This window comes from Conger conger, chromosome 2, assembly GCF_963514075.1.
Source record: "Conger conger chromosome 2, fConCon1.1, whole genome shotgun sequence".
In the NCBI taxonomy this organism is placed as follows: Eukaryota; Metazoa; Chordata; class Actinopteri; order Anguilliformes; family Congridae; genus Conger; species Conger conger.
In genome coordinates, this window is record NC_083761.1 from 50,771,168 (window position 1) to 50,793,193 (window position 22,026).

The 22,026-nt window shown below is 40.5% G+C and overlaps 1 protein-coding gene across 1 annotated transcript in view; it reads left to right on the plus strand.

The window, feature by feature from the left end:
• Positions 1 to 21,564, plus strand: part of LOC133122003 (serine/threonine-protein kinase BRSK1-like) — a 34,076-nt gene extending 12,512 nt beyond the window's left edge. Inside the window, exons 11-19 of the mRNA XM_061231640.1 lie at positions 8,510 to 8,607; positions 8,911 to 9,064; positions 9,169 to 9,229; positions 15,431 to 16,037; positions 17,533 to 17,581; positions 17,683 to 17,806; positions 20,239 to 20,449; positions 20,702 to 20,791; positions 20,961 to 21,564. Coding sequence (XP_061087624.1) covers positions 8,510 to 8,607; positions 8,911 to 9,064; positions 9,169 to 9,229; positions 15,431 to 16,037; positions 17,533 to 17,581; positions 17,683 to 17,806; positions 20,239 to 20,449; positions 20,702 to 20,791; positions 20,961 to 21,172 — 1,606 coding nt within the window. The 3' untranslated portion in view covers positions 21,173 to 21,564. The remainder of the gene's footprint in view (positions 1 to 8,509; positions 8,608 to 8,910; positions 9,065 to 9,168; positions 9,230 to 15,430; positions 16,038 to 17,532; positions 17,582 to 17,682; positions 17,807 to 20,238; positions 20,450 to 20,701; positions 20,792 to 20,960) is intronic.
• Positions 21,565 to 22,026: the final 462 nt, after the last annotated feature.

Consider the following 22,026-nt stretch of genomic DNA (forward strand, 5'->3'; position numbering starts at 1 on the left):
GACTTCTGAATACATTCATCATGAGTTACATCATCAATAAAGATTAGTGAGCCCACTCCAGAAGCATCCATGCAAGCCCAAGCCATGACACGTCCTCCACTGTGCTTCACAGATGAGCTTGTATGTTTTGGATCATGAGCAGATCATTGGCCTTTCCATCGCTTTTCAAACCTAACAATTGGGTGGTCTGATACAAAAGGTGAAAATGTTCTAAGTTCTTTTACCAAATATAGATAACAATACCTGGAAATAAAAGGTGAAATTCGGATCTGTTATCACACGTACATCTTTTGACCTTAAACTCAATGTATAGCACAAAAAGGAATTGACCTTGCTGTTCCAATACTTGAGGAGACTGTATATACAAATAAACACTCATATTGGCTGTGGTTATTATACACTCTATGTGTAAAACTATAGCTATATTCATCGGGGCTTGTGTGTTGAATTCTCCATTTCAAGTTCTGTTTTATTTTGCATTTGTGCACTATGTGAGGCATGTGACTGACGATTCTCATTTACCTGTTGTGGTGAAGTTTATGGGAGCTGAACATGCAGCAACTCTTCGTTACCTTAGGGTAGTGTAGACATTCTGTCACACATTTTATTTGCTACAAATGTTAGACACACGACAGTTTTCAGGATTCCTCAGGGAATTGAGACCTTGTTTGCAGCTTCCCTCTGTCTATGCCAAGTGTTAGGGTTTTTAGTTTATTGTACCCTTTTTGCACGATTGCTCTCATTGGCTGTTCATCCACATAATTTATTTCCGCCTTATAATTTAATAAAATAAAAGCTACCTTTTGGGAGGAAGGCATTAAGCAGATGCTCGTATCCAGAGTGACGTACAACGAAGTGCAGATCAAACACAGGGACAAGTGTGAAGAGGACCCTAGAGGACAGTACGGTTCCGTGACCATACAGATACAATTGGAACCCTTAAAGAACACATCACCTTACGAACTAGCATACCACGGTTGGCAGCTAGAATACCCCGAGTACAGCTATACAATATCTAATACAATACAATACAAACATATCTATATATAAACTATATATGAGTGCCATTATAATCTATTGATCAAGCATACGGGATAAGTCAATATTTCCCCTTTCCGTACTTGGAAATTATTCTTGGCGCTACTGTGTGTCTGCATCCTGTAGCATGCTGTTTGACAGCCGCATTGTGTTTACTTATGTATTGCGAGGTCTTTCTTTTCGTGAATTTCAAAACTCTTTGTTTTTATTTTTGTCTTCGTTATGTTGGTTATTGAGCACTTAGGTTCAAGATGCTGCTGTCAGAGGTAACATCCTTTTAGAACCTTGTGCACCCCTGATAGTCTGGGGATCTACGTTAGAGATCCCTGTGGCGGATTGTGCATTTAGGTTATTTCCGCATTGGTATCATGCATTAGATGCTTGTGCTCTTTGTTGCCTTCTTAGTGCATGTTTGTTTCTATGTATTACACTAAAGTTAAATACACAAGTTTGAGTTGTTGCTCATTCTGGTGGGAGCTTTGCGAATCTCTGATAGCCCAGAGTTCTATACGGGAGGTCCTCGTTTGTGTATTTATCTCGCTTCCTCTTAGGTCTCCCGCACTGGTGATGGACCTGAGAAGCATATTGTAGTTGTCTCAGTATTAATGTATGTTTTCTATTTGTGTGGGGTTTCACCGAGACTAAATGCATGGTCATTGGTTTGTTTTCGATAACCCTTGGTGCCGCAGGTGCATTTAGTTGGCACACTTGTATCTCCTGCGCAGTCAGTTGAGCCTAGGTGAGTGTCTGGTGAATATCTTTGGTTGCTGACTTTCTTAAAGTCAAGTGATGTACATGGTCATTGGAGTATCACCCCTCAGAGGAGAGCTTTGCAAACACGCTGATAAACTTGGGGTTACGTGACTGAGACCCCTGTCACTGTTTGTTTACACTTCCTACCTCTGTATAAGTATTCCTGCTTCGTCAGTTGTATTAGTTTATGTGTTTAATGTATTCCAGGCTCTTTTTAAAGGTACAATAGGTAATTTCGGACTTCTAACGGTCAAGAGAGGAATTGCAACAACAAACACGCTCAAACCACAACACTGTTTATCCCTCCCCCTTCTCTGTGAACACGCTGACATTGAAACGCCATTAGCTGTGGCAATTAGAAGACCAGTTTTCAACCAATGAGCTTGAATTATTGTACAGCTATACAATGTTTTGTTACTGTCAACTGCATATTTTGAAACCCAAATTTAAGGACTATAAACACAGGCAGAGGGTGAGTCAACATGTCAGTGGGCCTTTTCCAATGATAGGAAGGGATTTACAATGGTCTTGTAACAATGTTTTAACACAAAAATCTTACTTAGTGTACCTTTAAGTAATCCTGTTTCGTCAGGGAAATTAGAATGTTAATGTTAATGTTAAGTGTATTCCCATGTTAGTGTCAGTAATTCTGCATTGACAGTCGAGCTCAGATGCTCACTGTCTTTGTTTTCTTCTTACTGCATGTTTGTTAATGTTTTATGCATATCACTAATACTAAATACACGGTCGTTGGAGTTATCGCCCCTCTCAGTGGAGAGCTTTGCATACTCTTGTTAGCTCTAGCCTCGGTATAAGTATGCTGCTTTGTCAGTTCAATTAGAGTGTTAATGTTTTTTGTGTATGCTAGCATTACGGCTAGTATTCCTGCTTCGTCAGTGGAATTAGAGTTGGGATGTCTTGTTTGTCTTTCGTTATCCCTTTGTCATTCCTGGTCCTGGGTGGGCTTTTGCACAGTTTGAACACTAGCTCCCAACTACTAACAAGTGAGCTAGTTAGTAGTTTTCTCCCTGGCACTGTTTGCGTACCTGATTATTACTTGCCTCATTTATTCTACTGTTGTAATCAGTCGGGTGTGAGGTTGAGTTTCCCTGCCGTTTGTTATTTCCTCACTTGAGTCAGATTAGACATCTTGACCGCAAAACCCTCAAATGTGGCAAAAAATGTATTGCCCGATGGGAAGAAATTTCAGGAGGAACCTGGCTATGACCTGCTCAATCTCCACTGGCCTATGAATTTGATGCATTAAACTAGTAGGTAAACTAGAAAGTCCAGAGGCTAGGGGCATGAATTTGTACGGCGGACCAGGGGAAGAACAGGGCTGCAGCAGTTCACGACCTCAAGACTGGAGTGAAAAGAAACAGAGGACGATGTTAGGTACTAAAATGTATTTGTACATAGAATAAGATTTACTCAAGCACCAAAACAGAATCGCACGTAGGTTGTAGATAACCCCACGAGCACTGTTGATGCATGCTCAGTGCCACCGTTCACGTGTGGATTTCTAAGTAACCACTAGACTTATCTAGCACCCATCTCCAGAATGAAACACTACTGATGATTCCACCAAGCTATAAGTGATTAGAAACCTGATTGTAAAGGTGTGTTTTTAGGCGTGAGACTACATCTGACTCCCTTATAAATTTTGGGAGGGTGTTCCACAATAGTGGGGCTCTGTGTCTTTAGAACGGAGTGACCTTTTGGCTTATTGGGTAAAAGCAGGTTAGTTATGTAAACTGGTGCAGAGACCTATACTTAATAGGTAGCCAATGCAGAGAAGCTAGCACTGGAGTAATACGCTCATACTTCTTAGTCCTAGTCAAGATGCGTGTGGCTGCATTTTGCACATGCTGGAGATTCTTTAGCGAGGCATTAGGGCAGCTAGATAGCAGGACATTACAGTAATCTAATCTAAACAGATGTAACAAAAGCATGGATCAGTTTCTCTGCATCCCCTACTGATGAAAACTGCCTAATTTTAGCTATGTTTCTTTTTACTAAAATATTTGATTTAACAAAACAATCATCAAAATATAGAGTAAAGGTACGCATTGTCTCCCTTAGTTTTTGCGTGACTAAGTTATAAAGTTATAAAGCATCCAAGCCTTTATATCTACAATATAAGCCTCTTACCAGGTCAGGAGCTTCAGTTAATGGTTACATCAATCATCAGAATGGGGGACAAATGTGATCTCAGTGATTTTGACCGTGGCATGATTGTTGGTGTCAGACGGCTGGTTCAAGTATTTGTGTAACTGCTGATCTCCTGGGATTTTCACGCACAACAGTCTATATGGTTTACTCAGAACGGTGCAAAAAACAAAAAACATCCAGTGAGCGGCAGTTCATTGGACAGAAACTCCTTGTGTGAACAAGAGTTCAATGGAGAGTGGCCAGACTGGTTCGAGCTGACAGAAAGGCTACGGTAACTCAGATAACCACTCAATTGTGGTGAGCAGAAAAGCATCTCAGAATGTACAACACGTTGAACCTTAAGGTGGATGGGCTACATTAGCAGAAGACCATGTCGGGTTCCACTTCTGTCAGCCAAAACAGAAAGCTGAGGCTGCAGTGGCCACCGGCCCACCAAAACTGGACAGGTGAAGACTGGAAAAACATAGCCTGGTCGGATGAATCTCGATTTCTGCTGAGCCATACTGATGGTAGGATCAGAATTTGGTGCCAACAGCATGAATCCATGGACAGAACCTGCTTTGTGTCAACAGTCCAGGCTGGTGGTGGTGGTGTAATGGTGTGGGGAATGTTTTCTTGGCACATTTTGGGCCCATTAATGCTATTCCTGCCTTGAGTGCCACAGCCTATTTGAGATTGTTGAGGACCATGTGCATCCCTTCAATTTATTGTTCACTGTTTTTTTTTCATCTTTATCATTTTAATTCCTGTATTTATTTCTGTTTTGATTGTTTGTGGCTATTCTCATTATAGACTGTGATCGCTCGGGTACGGTATTTTGTTCTTTTTCTTACACCCGTCTGTATTGATAAGAATGGCATGACTTGAACAATGTTTTCACTTTAATAACATGACATTAAGTTAACTAAACTGCAGTGTTTCCAGCAGTGCAGTATGCCAGTACTGTATATGCAAGCTGCATTTAGTGCATTAGTTATCTCCTAGATCTATTTTCCTCGCTAATATCCTCCGGTTGTGCTCAATGTCAAAGAGGCCAGTAAACAGCATTACTTTTTTTATCTACGTCGATAGGTAACCTGAAAATTTCAGTTCCATTAGGCCTATTTGAGTTAAGTTCCAGTTCAAATACACAAGGAGAAAGTCGCATATGCAACGTGTGCGAACCCAAAACACCCGTTTTCCACTGAAAATTGCTCAGTTCAGTTTAGTAAACCATATCATTCATATAAATTAATTATTTCATTGTTCATTATTTTTATCTTTTCTTTGAGCAACAGTTCATACCAAGTCATTCACTGCTGTGAACAGCTTGATAGCCTGTGTTATGATCTTCCTTGGATTTATTTTGTTTCGTAAAACAAATATTTGAAAAAAGTGTCAGTATTTCTTAGTTATAGAATCACATGTTTAAAGTATTTGCTACAGGTTTAATTGGGAATTAAAACTAGCCCATAATAAATGTTTCAGTGATGTTTTATTGAAATTCTGACAGAAGAATATCCTGGATGGATTTTAAAATGGATTTCTCTTATTTATGAGAAGTCTACACCTGCCGCAAAATAACCTTTTGGGAGATGCATCTGCCTTACCCTCGTCTTCCATTGTATTCGTAGAGACTACGGAAATTGCAATACATCATGTGGAATATGCATGGATATTAATGGTAATAAAAAGAGTTCATATGATTGGATTCGAATGAATCAAGATGCACCACACTCACTGATAATATAGTGAGCATAATCCAGCCCATGCACCATGAATCAACTTCACACAGCGCATTGGTGCCTGCCGAGGTGCTTGGTGTGCCCCTCGCTTGACTTGAGAAAATGGCAAGATTCAGTATTCAGTAAGATTCACGCCCAGTATGCCACACACCTCGCCAGGTGACTGCGCCAATGCTCCATGCAAAGTTGATTCCGGAAAATATTGCCCTTTGTGTCAACCTGCTGTCTTCTTGGCTTGGCTTTGCTCAGATGGATTACGTGCCTGATACACATCATATATGCTGTTCCTGTTTTGTGGTGGAGTGAGAAGGAAAGAGACGGAACAAGTAGTCGGTTGTTGGTTGTGAGTGTTTATAGCTCGGTTGGGTGGAGAAAAAGAAGATTACATTTTGATTTTAAGTGGGAGGCTGATATTAGCTTTTATTTTTAAAAGCCACATTATAAGATGGATTTGCTACTAAGGGGAAAGTTCAGGTTGTCTACAAGTGATACTAAAACTCTTTGTATTTCAGTAAATCTCTATGGCAATTGGTGGATGGGACTAGATCCAGCTGTAAATGATGTTCACACAGTATGGAACACATTTGTTGGCTAAATGGCTTTAAGTCATTAAGTGTCCATGGTATGACTTGAGCTTCAAACCACTCTCCTACCATGAGATATGCTGTAGATACGACAATATTTTTTTATCCTGTATATATTTTCAACAGTGTCTACAGTACTGCATATCAGCAGCTGCATGATGGTTTTGACTCTCATTTGATAGCTTGGACCCTTAATGACTTAAAGCCATTCAGCCAGAAAATGTGTTTTTGTGTGTCTGCGCTTCATGTAAATTCTTTGATTACAAACAGAGAAAATATTACATCTGAAGAATTTGGTTGGAAAAGTTGTGGAAAAGATGCCATGTTAACGGACAGCGATGGGAGTGGAACCAAGATGCAGTCTGAAAATATGGGTCTTTCAGTACTCTGTCTTGACCACTATGGCAAGTCTGGCAAAAAGTGACTAAAATTGCATGCTGACAGAGACATTGAATTGCATAGTCACCGACGGACATTATGGGAACAGCGATTCCACATAATTTAGTTAGTATCATTTAGCCATTACTTTGTGCAAAATCAAATTTATTGTATTTTAACCCCTTAAGTATTGCCCCTTTTCTTGACACAAGTGAAAATGTAAAAACATATCCAAAATAAAATAGTATTATATTCTTATTTTATATTATGTTATATACTTTTGAACCCTTTTGACTACAAGCATAATCTCTTCTGAATGGTAACCCTTAGGGGTTTGTTCTCCAAGAGGCAGAATTACCAAATATTATTGAAACAAAGTTATGGAAGCTCAAACACACTGAAAGGATTTTGACTGACTGGATACAAATTATTGTAGCTGTGGCTGATGTGCTTAGAAACACGTTGGAGCCAAGTCACAACACTCAACAAATTCCCTTTCAAATTTGAGGACAATATAACCAAAAATGAGCATTATGCATTGTTTTTTCTATGTCTAGGCAGTTTTCTAAAAAGGACATTGGGAGACTGCAAAAGGACACATGGAAACTAAATGTTATTATTGTGGGTCTTATGAGGTGTAAAAGGCTGCATTTTGCTCACTAAACTATACAACACTTTTATTGGGAATAGTTATTTTAGTAGGAAATTGTAGTTTGTTGATCAAGGCAAGTAGCGCCTGGTACTATAGCCGAGGGGTTGCCAGAGCAATTAAGCATGACTCTAAAACTGCGGACTCGTGCATATATTATATAAAATACATAGGATAAACACCACCGTCCAAAAGGGCACTTGTTGAGTGAGAGGACAAACGGGCAGGGGCTCAAGCCCCCCTTGAGGTCTATCTGTGTACGTGCTTGGCTGAATGGATTGTCTCATTCCTACTATTTACAGTGGTCAACATGGAAATCTAAAGGCAAGAAAAGGATAATTGTTTGTCTCAAACTCAGATTCAAGCTGTTTTTAAAGGTGGCAGTAATTGCATGCAATTAGCATTGAAGTGTAGTTTTACATCAAATGAATTTCTTTGAAATAGGGTAATAATAATTATTATCGTTTTGTAGCTACAGCTGTCCCTGACCCAGTGAGATTGCATCCTGCCCTTAATATATAAAGGGTTCAACTGCCATTATTACCAAATGGCTGACATGATGGGTGCTCCACAGCCAAAATTAAATAGTGCCTAGCCATTCCCCATACTCCAAAGAATATGAGCGGGGTGGCAACAACACTTTAGATGTATCACAAAATGTCCCCTTGGGTTTAGGAAGAAAAATTAAATCATTAGACCATGTTACAAGTCGACACGTGTTGACTAAACATAGGTTTTCATCAGAGCAAGCGTATTCCACCCTGGCTTAGAATGAAATAGAATTAAATGTATCTGTCACTCAATTCTCCATCTGCAAAGCAAGAAGCACAACCATATTGCAATTACTAAGGAGCTCTCTCAAGTGGTTGAAACACAAATGCATTTCAGATGTACAACTCAATTTACTATTACACTTTTAGCTTTTTGTCACGAATGTTCCCTCAGAAACGACTATTTTCACGACAACGTTTTTGGTCTTGGTGACGGTAAAGCACTTTGCAAAGTACTGTCAGTTGTGTCAGGTGTGCCATGAGAACATACTGTGTGGGCTGAACATGTTTGAGTTGTAAGCCATCAATACACATGCAAATATGGGTTGATGTGAATTACAGAAAATACTTAAGAGACCATTACAATACCGCAAGAAAACGTGAATGGCTTGATATTTTTTAGTAGAAGGGAAGTCCAACAATTTTGTATGTCTCTCATAGAGACAACCAGGAGAAGATGATATACTACCTCCTCCTGGATCGGAAAGAGCGATACCCTAGCTGCGAGGATGAAGACCTACCCCCCAGAAACGACATAGGTGAGGTGCAGTTTCTGCCGCTGTGCTGGGCTCTCTGTCAGTCACCCTTTATTCCAGGCTTGATATCCACCATTGAACCATGTGGGCCTTGGTTTTAGGTCTTCACTATGTATATCATTTATATTCACGTAAATACTGCCTGAGACCCCTGCGTTACCAACAACCAGCCTTTAAACTGACCTTTGTTTGGTTATCACGGTTATGTACTGCGGAGGTACATGCATCTGGGTAGGGTTTGATGAAAATTGCAGTGGGCCTGCTCCCTGCTACAGACTTCCCTCACACCCTCTCTCCATTTCACAGCAGACCCTCCGCGAAAGAGGGTGGACTCCCCAATGCTGACCCGGCACGGCCGCTGTCGTCCCGAGAGGAAGAGCCTGGAGGTGCTGAGTGTCACAGAGCAGGGCTCTCCCACACCTCCCCGCCGGGCTCTGGACACAGCAGCACACAGCCAAAGGTCAGAGAGAGACTGCTGCACAGCACGCACAATGAACCGAGTGAATGATAGTATGCTGCTCAGTAAACCTCTCAAATTTCATTTCCCTTGTGCCCCTGTCCCAGGTCTCGCTCAGTTAGTGGAGCTTCCACTGGACTTTCCTCTAGTCCTCTCAGCAGTCCCAGGGTAGGTTATTATTGGCAAACACTTTTACTTATGTGCAACAGATTAGAGGAAACATGTACTTTCTCCAAAGAATGCATGCATAAACAGAGTTGTTGCAGTTATGCTAGATGCCAGCACTAATTTTAAGCACATGTTCCTTTTTAATATGATAATTGTTTTATTTCAATACATGACTATAAAAATGTGCTTTGTTAAATTTTTAAATGACAGTTTCCACAGAAGGTACATGCTTTCTGTGTCAATAATGATGAATGAATAATGGATATTTAAGTATGCATCGTAATCTCATACAGTATGTCATTATTACTGTTCTTAGAGATTGTTCATTACACCCATACTGTCCCATTCTGAGTCATTGCACATACCAAAACCCACCCTTCACTTTCTCAACTCTTTTAGTTGCCTTATGTTTTGGTTTGTTATTTTACAATGCTGGATGTTTCCGATGAACTTATGAAACAGCAAAGGGCCATTTCCATTCATACATGTTTCATGCTATTTATTTAATGGCATACAGTTAAGGGAGCATCCTGTCCTGCAACTCTTCACTTCTTGGTAGTGTTACACTGATTACTAAAGTTGCCGTAGGCATACAGCTTTCAAAATAAGTTTAGCAAATGAGAAGTAAAATCTATTATAAATAGCAAATTAACAATTTTCCAACCCTTGTCTCAGTTGGGAATGAATGTGTGATTTGAGTAGATTCAGTTCAACATTTATCAGAAAACAAAAGACAAACGAAAACAGGACCAGGCGGATAAAGTAGGACAGTATCCAGAATCAGGCTCATGCAATGAGTGGAATGAAAAGATAATCTGCATAAAATGTAATTTAGTAATCTGGTTCTGTCAAGAGGATAAGCAGTTAGAAGCACAGTGCCCTCTTGTTAAATCGGACATCATGGATAATGTTATTCACCTCAGTGTGGTGAAGCTGGGCTTTGTCTGTCTCAGAAGGAGGTTACACAGCCAAAATCTGTCACAGGGAACCTGAACATACTATCTGTAACCCCTGAGCCATCACCCTGCGAGAACAGCAGCTAGCAACAGGTATACAGTGGCTTCAGAAAGTATTGAGACCCCTTCACTTTTTACACACTTTATTGTGTTGTAGATTTAATTTTTAATGAATAAAGTGACATATTTGCGCATCAATAATCCATAATGACAAAGTGAAAACATGTTTTTAGCAAATTGTTTAAAAATCAAAAACTGAAATCTCATTTATCTAAGTATTCAGACCCTTAATACAAGTGCAGTGAAAGTGCAGAGAAGTGTAGTGAAAGCAAAGGCTTGTAGCAGGTTACCACGACAATGCTACCTGATGACGTACCTCAAATTCAAAAGAGATTTAGTCCTTAGCTGACTGGTGACATGTTCGTTCGACAAATATGTTGGACGAGGGAGTGGCTAGGGTTCAAATCCCACCTCGGACTCATCATTCTAACTCGTGATTTTGCCTGATTGGTGTTGTGACTTGGATTTGGGTGGGTAAAAATAAGATGGTTACTGCAGAGTTTCAAATGGAAGCAGAGTCAAAGGGGGGTGACTGTAGCAGGGTTAACTCTAGACACATCTCATGGACAATGGCAAACAGGATGCACCTGCCCACAATTTTGAGTGCCACAGCAAAGGGTCTGAATACTTGTTTTCACGGTGTCATTATGGGTTATTCCGTGTAGATTGATGGGCAAAAAAAGTTCTGTGTAGATTGATGGGCAATTTTATACATTCAAAATTAAATCTACAGCAAAATAAAGCGTGAAAAAGCGAATGGGTCTGAATACTTGCTGAAGCCACTGTATGTGTAATGCCTACCATACTCTACGGGATTTGTAATCCAGATTTAACAGTTTTAAAGATCTGGGATTCTGGGAAAATCCCCAGTCTTTGTGTGATCACTGCCCGCATTTAGGCATGGCTTGTATAGTGTGTGACCCCTGTGGCTGTAGGCTGGAACAATGCATGTAGACTAGTGTGCAAAAATGTGGGCACCCCTGGTCAACAAGCCTTTTACAATTAATATCTAAGTGCACAGAAGCGTATCTGACCTCTAAATGGTTTAACGTTAAACATGACAGATTTCTTCACATTTTAAAGCTAGATAACTTTTTATTTAAAAAATGTACAGTTTCAAAATAAAAAAAAGGGTAAAGGCCCTGTGCAAACGTTTTGGAACCCTGTCGCTTAGTACTTTGTAACTCCTCCTCGGGCAACTGTAACAGCTTGTAAATTCTTTCTGTAGTAAGAGTCTTTCAATTCTCGCTTTTGGAATTTTCCCCATTCTTCCTGGCAGAACACCTGTAGCTCAGAAATATTCTTCGGCCTCCTTGCATATACGGCATATTCGAGATCTGGTGACTGGTGGCCATTCCAAAACTTTCATCCGACTTTCCTGTAGGTACTTCATGGTTGAGGTATGCTTTGGATCATTCTCTTGCTGGAATACTCAACCTCTCTCCAACTTCAATGTCTGGACTGACCTTTGAATATTAGCCTCTATTTATTTATTTATTTATTTATTAACCTTTATGTATACAGAGTAAGGTGACTGAGCATGCACGCTCTTTTGCAGTAATGCCCTGTTAATGCCCCCTCAAGAAGCCTAACCTGCATGTCTCTAGGATTTCTTGATATTTGGTGGAATCCATTCTTCCTTCCACTTGCACAACCCTTTTTTTTCCAAACATTTCTTCTTTGTTGGTGGCCAAAAAGTTACATTTTGGTTTCATCAGTCCAAAGCACATTGTTCCAAATGGCTTCAGGCTTCTCAATGTTTTCTTTTACATACTTTAGATGCCTGTTGAGGTTGTTATTTCTGGCAACTCAGCCACGTAGGTCTGTTGTTTAATGTACGTTGTATTAATGTCCTGTGAACAGCTGATATTCTATCAGAAATATTTCTTGGTCTTCCAGACCTTGCCTTGACGACATACTGTTCCATTTATCTTCCATTTTCGAATAATATTTTTGACACTGGAAATAGGTAGTTTGAAACATTGAGGGTTTTTTTTGCCTTCTCTTTCTTGGTCAGAAATATCTCATGTTTAACTCTGTACCATTTTGAGTTCAGGTCTGCTTTCGATCACAAACAGATTCAGTGTAACAGACCTTTAAACCAGGGGTGCCCACATTTTTGCATCCCACTGTAATATGAGCATTCCTAGGATGGAAACACCAGCAATAATTATTTAATTATTTAATTATATTTAATATTTAATTGTTTCAATTTTGTTAGGAATCTCAAAAGTTGTGCAGTGAACACAAGGCATAGGTTTAAATTGTTTTATCAAGATGAAATTGCAAGCATAGGAAGGACACTATACAGTGGTTTTGTGTTTCATTTGGCAGTTTGCTTCTGTGGCCAGAATTTAGCTGGCTGGGAAAAAATAATTGCGAGGTTCTTGCAGTAGGGGCAGTCGCGTTGCATTTCGGCCTGTAACAGGCAGATAAGTCATTTGTAGCATGATTGCGCATAACCATTGTAGAGGGTTTACTTTTCACACAACTACCAGCAGCATCGATCCTATAGTGGGAATTTTGCAGTTCCTGGATGGTGTGACTGTAATGTTTGGTGCCGTTGACCATAATCAAATTCTTTCATTATTATCATTCTACTGTCCAAGTACTGTTAAAAAGCTAATTTTATGGGTTAGTGTTATTGGCATGCTAGCTACAGTTTTATGACTACTGCTGTGAAGTAAAAAAAAGTAGACAAAGTATGTTTTCTGTGAGAAATGAGTTCACATGCACCAAAGCATCATTTTTCCCTCCCTACATAAAGTTAACAAACTTTATAATATATAGCTTGTAACATTATATTCCTGTCCAGCTTTAGAAGCAAATATCGTCCATGGTGCTACTAAGTCAGGAGTACTTCCCTTGCTTAGAGATGTTGGAGGTCAAAACAAAAAGAAGAAAAAACTACTGCCCGGCAGATTTCCGGAAGCTGACACACCAAATTAAACACAAAACCACTGTAAGCTGTAAGTCTGCAAATTGTATAGCGTGAAGGGGGGACAAAGACATTTTCTTGTTTAATACAAAAGCAAGTCATTTATAGTAAATTAAAAAACACACACAAATGAAGATATAATCATTAATCTAGTGGTGGCTTCCATATGTCTTATTTTTCATAACGCCGTGTTCACAACTCAACGCATCATCTGATTGACAGACACCAGAAGTTGTTCGTAATGGAAAGTTACGGATCTTCACCCCCTCGTGGCTGTTGGTTCCATTGGCCAACAAATGACGGATCCTTTGGATAGTTCTAAACTGCGTTGCTAACGTCCCATCGGAATAGTCAGAAGTTGAGAAAAGGATTCATTTCTGTTTGTTTGTTAATTGTTTCTGGGATACCTACTTGTCAAACTTATTTTTCAACAAACCAATGAATTTATGTTTACGGAAAATATTAAGTGAGTCCCATTTTCATTCTAAAAGCTTGTTGATATAAAAATTATATACATCTAATTTATAATTCCCATATTCTCCATCCAAAACAAATCTTTTTATTGAGGGTATTTTTTGCAGTCACTATGACATAACCATGCCCGCATTAAGGGGTTTGGAGGCCCTGGGCTGACGCATAGGAGTGGCCCCAAGAGTGCGACACACCCTCGATTCTGAGCATGATATTTACAATGTCACATTCAGATTCACAATCACAATCAATTCACAATCATATGCCTCCTTCAAAGCCAAAATGTACCTATTGGATGATGCCTTATAGGCTACTAGACCACATATCACAGAAGTAGCCTACTGTATCAGTTGGCACACAATTATTATTCATTCACATTACTGTATTTGAAAATGTGTCAATATATTAAGATTAACATCATGTAGAAGTCGGTGCTTCTCTTAAACCACTAAACTTACCTTGTTAGATATTTGCCTTGTTTTCACCTTGGCAAATTCCTCAATAATGTCTGTAAAGTCCAGCGGCCTGTTGCACCAGTATAATGTAAGTTCAAACGTAGGCTAGTTTGAAGGTTAATTCAGAGTTACAACGCAACAATGCAAACAGGTTGCACCCATAGACTATAGAAGAAAATAAATTCACATGGGGAAGCAGCCACTTCCACCACAATTTAATGTCTTTTCAGTGGTAGGTCTTCTCCTGAGGAATGTGGTTTATGATTATGGTTGCTTATTGGCTATCCCAGACACTAAAACGCTGTGATTGTGAAATGGAATGTGAAATGGAGCAATAATTTTATGGAAGATTACAAACAACTTCACTGTTTTTGGAAGAGCAATGTTCCGAACACCTATTCAAAATCTTCCGAACAGCACCTGAAGCGCAACTACAATAGTTTTGTCTATTAAATCTTTAGCTGGTCAATCTTAACATTAGCATTAGCTAATGTTAGCATTATCTTTATAAAACGATGTGTGCATGTGCTTAAACAATTTTACAATAATGAGCACCGTTACCTTGTCACTGTATGCTGAAATTGATTGTTTTCTGAAAAATGACAGAATGACACACACACAAAACCAAAGCTGACCTGGAAGTAATTTCTTATTTATTCGTCATAAAATATTTTTTTCCCCGATGTTAGATGATGTTTCTCAAATAGTTTAATTATGCTGTGAATATATGCTAGTTTACAATGTGATCTTAAGGCCAATTAAAAGCTTTTGCTTTAGATGCAGTTAGTTAGGCCTATGCGAATGAGATGCGTGGTGGGGAGGAGGGCACGCAAATAAGCCTACATTTTGCTTAAGGTTTTGTTTATTTTATTAAAATAATTATTTTATTTTATATGCATTGTATACTACACGAACATGTATTTGTTGTTCTGTAATTAATTATAGATGCAAGCCTGTGATTGATGAAAAAACGATTGCAGACATCCTGGGGAGGCCTATTCGGTAGGGGAGGCCCTGGGCTGCAGCCCATGTTTCCCATTGGTTAAACCCCGTCATGGACATAACTACTGTAGCTTGTTTGGGGAAGTATTTCATTCATGTGAGACACGACTCGTTTCCCTCAGATCAGTTATCGTGCTGTGTTGCTCTGGGGGTGAAGGTTCCGTTGAGAATAATAGGTACGCATACACAACAGATGAGTTGTGAACATGGCGTAAGACTGATGCTCTGCAGTCATAATTCATAACTCACGTCCATTCCTCTTTCCATTTCTCCATTTATCCCCCCTCCTCTTCCATTCCCCTCTTCCCCACCCTATCAGAGCCCCGTCTTCACTTTCAGCCAATCAGAAGTTACTTCCGCCACAACCACCCAGTCTAAGGACCCTAAACCTGGAAGTGCTACCACTCCTCGGGCAGCCCAACGAGCACCCGAACAAAAAACCCAAACTCTACCTTCTAAAGCCCACTCCGATCGCCCTCACCTTCAGTCCATGAAGTCTCTCCCACTCCACAAGCCTCCGTCCCCTTCTCCCTCGCCCCTTCTCTCCCCCATCCCCCGCTTTTTCTTCTTCCCTGCTCCTTCCGTTCTCAAGTCTGTCACCAAAACCATCTATCCTAACTCTGCCCATCCTAACACTCTGTCACAGGTTACTCCCCAGGGCTCTCCACTGCCCACCCCACTTGGTACCCCTGTCCACCACCCCCAACATCCCCCTCCTACTCCTCCTTCTTCTTCCTCCTCCTCGTCTTCTTCACGGGCGGAGGGTGGGGGAGTGGGTGTTGGCTCCCTCTCCCTGACTCCACCCTCCAGTCCTGGGGGTGGTGGAGGCATGGCGGCCAGTAGTTCTGCCCACTGGAGGACCCGCCTCAATTCCTTCAAAAACAACCTGCTAGGCTCTCCACGTTTCCATCGGCGCAAACTACAGGGTGAGAGGACTCTGGGCTTTCAGGGAGGGGCAGCTTTGTATATGTTCCTTTTTATATATTACCTTTATTCAATCTTTGGGCTGGGAAGGTTTTGGATGATTTGGTGAAGAATTATTGACCGCAGTGAAGTATTGCCAATACTGAAATCCGGTATTATTTTACTGCATGTAGACAGGATTTCAGATTATGGTAAAACGTTCATACAGTCCCCTCCAAAAGTAATGGAACAGCAAGGTCAATTCCTTTGTTTTTATGATACACTGAAGACAATTGATTTTGAGGTCAAAAGATGTTCATGAGATGACAGATCTGAATTTCAGCTTTTATTTCCTTTTATTTTTATCTAGATTTGTTAAAAAACTTATCATATCACCTTTTGTATCAGACCACCCAATTTTTAGGTGAGCAAAGGTATTGGAACATGTGACTGGCAGATGTTTCTTGTTGCCCAGATGTATCCTTTTGGATTGATGGGTAAAACAATCTATCAAAATACTTTTGCATTTGTGTGAGAAAAGATGAACCAACATGAAGACCAGAGAGCTGTCTTTGGGAGAAAAGCAAGCCATTTTGAAGCTTAGAAAAGATGGAAAATCAATCAGAGCCATTGCACAAGCATTGGAGATAGCTTGTAGAATAACTTGGAATGTCCTGAAAAAGAAAGAAACTACAGGTGTACTGAGCAACAGACATCAAACAGGCCTACTAAGGAAAACAACAGCAGTTGATGACAGAAACAAAGTGAGAGCTATGAAGAAAGCGCCCAAAACCTCAGTGACATCACAAAAAAATGACAAGACAATGACCCAAAACACACTGCTAACACAACAAAGGACTTCATTAGGGATGAAAACTGGAAGGTTTCAGACTGCCCAAGTCAATCACCAGACCTTAACCCAATTGAGCATGGATTTCACCACGTGAAGAGGAGATTGAAGGGGAAACCCACCCGAAACAAACAACAACTAAAAAAGGCTGCAGTAAAAGGATGGAAAAGCATCATAAATGAAGAATGCAACAGTTTGGTGATGCCATTGGGTCACAGGCTTGATGCAGTTAATGCAAGCAAGGGATATGCTACCAAATATTAAGGGTTATTTACTTTCATGTTCTTAAATACTCTCTGTTCAATATGTTTGCTCACCTGAAAATTGGGTGGTGTGATGCTATGTTGTAAGTAGTTTAATATATCTATGTGTAAATACCAGGAAATAAAAGCTGAAAAACTTAATCGTTTTCTCTCAACCCCAAATGTATTGAGTATATTGCAAAAACAGAGGACTTGGCATTGCTGTTCCAACCTTTGGAGGGGACTGTAGTTTGTAGAGGGAATGTAAATGTTACATATGAAGGACTAATCTAAATAAATGGGTGCTATTTAGGTGTAGCAGTTTGGTCTGGCTCTGTCTTGCTTTTCATGTTGTGTGTCGGTGTTCGGTGTAATGTTTACAAATGTCAGAATGGTAGGAACTAACTCTCGCCTTCTCCCTGTCAGTCCCAACATCAGAGGACATGTCCAGCCTGACGCCAGAGTCTAGTCCTGAGTGAGTAATATGAGCATACACAATTTACTGGATGAATGTTACAAGAATGGCAGAACAGATTATGAGGGTGTATGTATTCTCTTTCCCTCTGTCTCACTCAGACTAGCAAAGAGGTCCTGGTTTGGGAACTTCATCAGTCTGGAGAAGGAGGAACAGATCTTTGTGGTGATTAGAGACAAGCCCCTGAGTTCCATTAAAGCTGACATCGTCCACGCATTCCTCTCAGTGAGTTTTTCTGTTCATCATGATCTCTCTCACTGCTTGAAATTGTATTGAAGTGTGTATGTGCTATATGTGGTATTTAATGGGTATTTCTAATTGAGTTTATTAACATACATAACTATTCATTCAATTAAGTTGAAATTACAATATTTTTCAGTCTGTGAATGTCTTAGCACAGTATGGGTGGTGGAAACTCTAAGACATGCAGTATTTGAGTTAAAGCTGACACGTACATTGACAGTTAGTAGAGATTTTCAGTTTCTGCTCATGGTTCTCAGTTATGAGTCATAAGTGATGAGGCGGAACATTTGAGGGGGGGGGGGGGGGGGCTGGGGGTCAGCTTCTTCACTACCCCTCCCTGCATCTTTCTGAAATATGTTTGCGAAGTTTGCCTGTTTTGCTACAAAGATTTTTCCACACACATTAGCAGTTCTGTTTAGTGGGCTTTGATTAACACCAGATAACAATCTGTGGGCAGTTGCATAAAACACCTTAAAGTGTACTAGTTCCTCGGTTTTTGGTGGATTAGTGGCCACCCATGGTGAGTGGCGGTCATAACAGGTCTATTTTATACTTCAATTCCCATAGTTCTTCGCAACATGAAAACACGCTCCAAAAATACAGCAACATGGTTTGCCTTACGAGCACATCCACTCATGAGAGAAGATACAGACAACAACAAACAAGAAAATGGAAGACAATAACAGGACAAAGAAAATAACTTAAGAGAGACAATAAGCAATATTGTAATGCAAACGGACTAAACACGAACACCTAATTATGTTGGATGATCAAGTCGGGGGACTCAAGATTCTTGATGCAGCATGAATTGGCCGAGTTGTGATGTACTTACTCTTGCTAATCTGGTCAAACAAACACAGAGTCATCCATGAACCATAAGAAATGTCATACTATAAAGCCATAAGTGATCCACAGCTGCATAACACAGAGACATTCTTTGTTGACTGTAGTATGTAAATAGAAATAGAAATTGCTTGATATAACTAGCTTGCCAATTGCTAGCCTAGAATGTGAACAGTCCTCCAGGAACTAATATGAACACAGGCATACAAAATGAAAAAAGCGAAAGTGCAAGTTATGCAGGCCAAGGTAACTAGGAAAAATAGTACACATTAATTTGAATAGCCTCAAATAGTGCCCACAAGATGTGAGGCAGAATGACCACTTTACGGATATAATAATAAGGGATCATTTAGAAAATAATTATTACCAGCAATGACTAAATGAGTGCCTTCGGATGCTCCCATAAACGAAGAAGGAACATTCAAGTCTTCACCTCTGCCAACAAAACTGCAACAGTGCACGCAGGCCATAAACCGGACTGAAAGCTTACAGTTCTTCCAGCAACAATACAACCCACAAACAATTCCAACAGCCACGTTCAAGTAGAGGAATTTGCCTCTATATGAAGATTACCTCTACACCTGGGCGAGGGCGGGGACTAGGCACCGTCACTAGTCTTACCTGTTACACAATATTAAACAGTATATTAAGAGTAGCCTACATTATTTAGCTTGCTAACATTATATAACAACAGTACTGCAGATGCTCTTATACACAGCGATTTTCAAAAATACATACAAAGGGTGTAAGCAATGCCAACGAGATGATACAAGTTAGCTATATGTCACCGATAGTAGCCCAGTAGTTTTAATGAACCTACAAAAAACATTACGTGCCACTGTAGATACAAGAGGCAATTGCTAACATTAGCCTACCTAACATTACTTTAAATTGTAGTTACCATATTAACAGGGAGAATACTTTAACAGGGAGTTGTGCTGCTGTGATCTGCCGTTTTGGCTTGCACAGCGTGCAAAGCACCATAAGAATTCCCACACTTTGGATGCTCTGGGTTTTTTGGATGAAGTCTCTCCCCCACTCTCAGCTGGGTTTGCCACCGCCATGTTCAAAACAATATGACGCATCGGTTATGAAAACTGCGCAATCTTATTTTCAGCAGATTCCGCTGTTCAACGTCACCTCACGACTTTTTTATTTTTTGCGATTTTCATTTTTGAATTCAATGTTAGTTAAGGTGGGGCCATTTTTTGTTCAGGCCTTAACTATGAACCACTGCAGGTAACACTGATGCTAAATGAGGACAGCATGGTAAAGGCTCTAACAAGGAATTGTAGAATGCCTGGAGGTTGGACTGATGTACCTGGAGTCAGTGTTAAAAAGGAACTTGCCAAGTTGCCAAATAAGATGTCCACGCATAACAAGATGATCTGTCATGCAGAAACATTTCCTCATTTCGCCATAGCGGTCTCATGAGTGTAGTATTACCCAGTTGTCAGAGTACACTGCATGCATGTTTCTAGTGTACACAGTGGGCATGAGTCACTATGGAGTGATTATGCTGCAGGATCTTAAACCCAGTTCTCCTCTCTTTCTTTGTCTGACTGTTTCAGATCCCTTCCCTCAGCCACAGTGTCATCTCCCAGACCAGTTTCAGGGCAGAGTACAAGTCCTCTGGTGGTCCCTCTGTCTTCCAAAAGCCTGTCAAGTTCCAAGTGGACATTGCCTTCTCTGAGGGAGACAGGGAGCGAGAGAGAGAGAGAGCAGAGAGGGAGGGCAAGAGAGAGACTGGCATCTACAGTGTGACTTTCACCCTCATATCAGGTATAGAGGGAGAGAGTATGTGGGAAGGCTGGACAAATGGCTTGCTATATATGATAAAAAATAGCCAGGATAGTATGGTATAAAACATTAGGGCTGGGAATAGCACAAAATGCCAGCTCAGTTTGATTTAACCTATCTTTTGTCACCTCTTTGTCACTGCCTCTCAGAATTTAACATTTGCTTCCAATGTGTATGTGTCTGTGTGTGCGTGCATGCATGTAGGCTTGCCCTTTACCCTATGTCTATTTGCAGGTCCCAGCCGTAGGTTTAAGAGAGTGGTGGAGACCATTCAAGCCCAGCTGCTGAGCACTCATGACCAGCCTTCTGTGCAGGCGCTTGCTGGTGAGTCCTCATACATGTGCTGTATAGCTTATCTCCAATTCTTTCACAGTGGTGTCACATTGCATAGTGCTCTCTCTCTTCCTCTATCTCTCTGTCTCTCTCCCTCTTTACTCCCCATTGTCTCTCTAATTCTCCCCCTTTCTCCCCACCCCTCCTTTCTTTTTATCAGATGAAAAAAATGGGCAGCTGTCCTCTCGGCCGCCGGGCACACCAACCCGGCAGAACTCACGGCGCTCAGAGGGCGGAGGGGACAGGGGCGAGTGGGGCGAGCGGGGAGACGGAGGGGGAATAGGAGGAAGTGGAGGGGCATTACAGCGCAGAGGATCTGGTAAAGACAAGACAAGACTCCTGTCCTCCAATGGAACGCAGTCTCAACCCTGAGAACAACCAGTCAGTACGGTAGCGGGTCACAATTTCACCCAACACTGAAAGTGAGACATAAAAGTTAAATCAAAGTGAAAAGTCTGTTCAAACACAAAATAATGCTTTTAATTTCAAAATAAGATGATGGTATATTGGTCTCTGCAAACATGTTCATCCATCAATGGAAAGAAAACCAACAGCAGAAATACAAGAATTATGAACAAAATTAGATGACGTCATTACAACACTACTCTTAATGAGAGACCCACTCTGGAAAGTTAAAATATGATACAATCAATTACAAACAATGTAGTCTTAAAACTACCATGGAGGAAAAGGGAACACTGTATGACAGAAGAATCCAAACCGGAAGGTCCCAGTGAAAGAAGCCTACTGGAAACCACCCCAAAGAGTACAGACATTTGAAAGAATGATGATGGGGGGGGGGGGGGGGGGGGGGGAATCAAGCAGAAATGAGAACTTCCAGCCCTGGAAAACGTTTAAACTAGAAATTAGATTTTTTTCCATTGTACCAAGAAATGGACAGACACACCATGGACTAAAGCTATTGTTATCTTGAAACCACTGTAACATGTTGGAAAATGGAAAGAGGAGATCAGAAGTTACAACAAATGGAAAAGCTTACAATTACAATTGTGAGATCAAGAGGATCTGGAGCTTACCTCAGTTATTTTTCTTTCATGATAGAATCATTAGTATTTTAGTGAAGAAACCAAACATGATTTTGGAAACTTGTGGTGATATTGCCAGTGGTGATATCTCCTCGAAATGCAGATTTAACATATCATCAGATCTTTAGTTTATGAAGGGCAATTATCCTTTCAAGTAGTTTAAATAATGCCTAATATTTT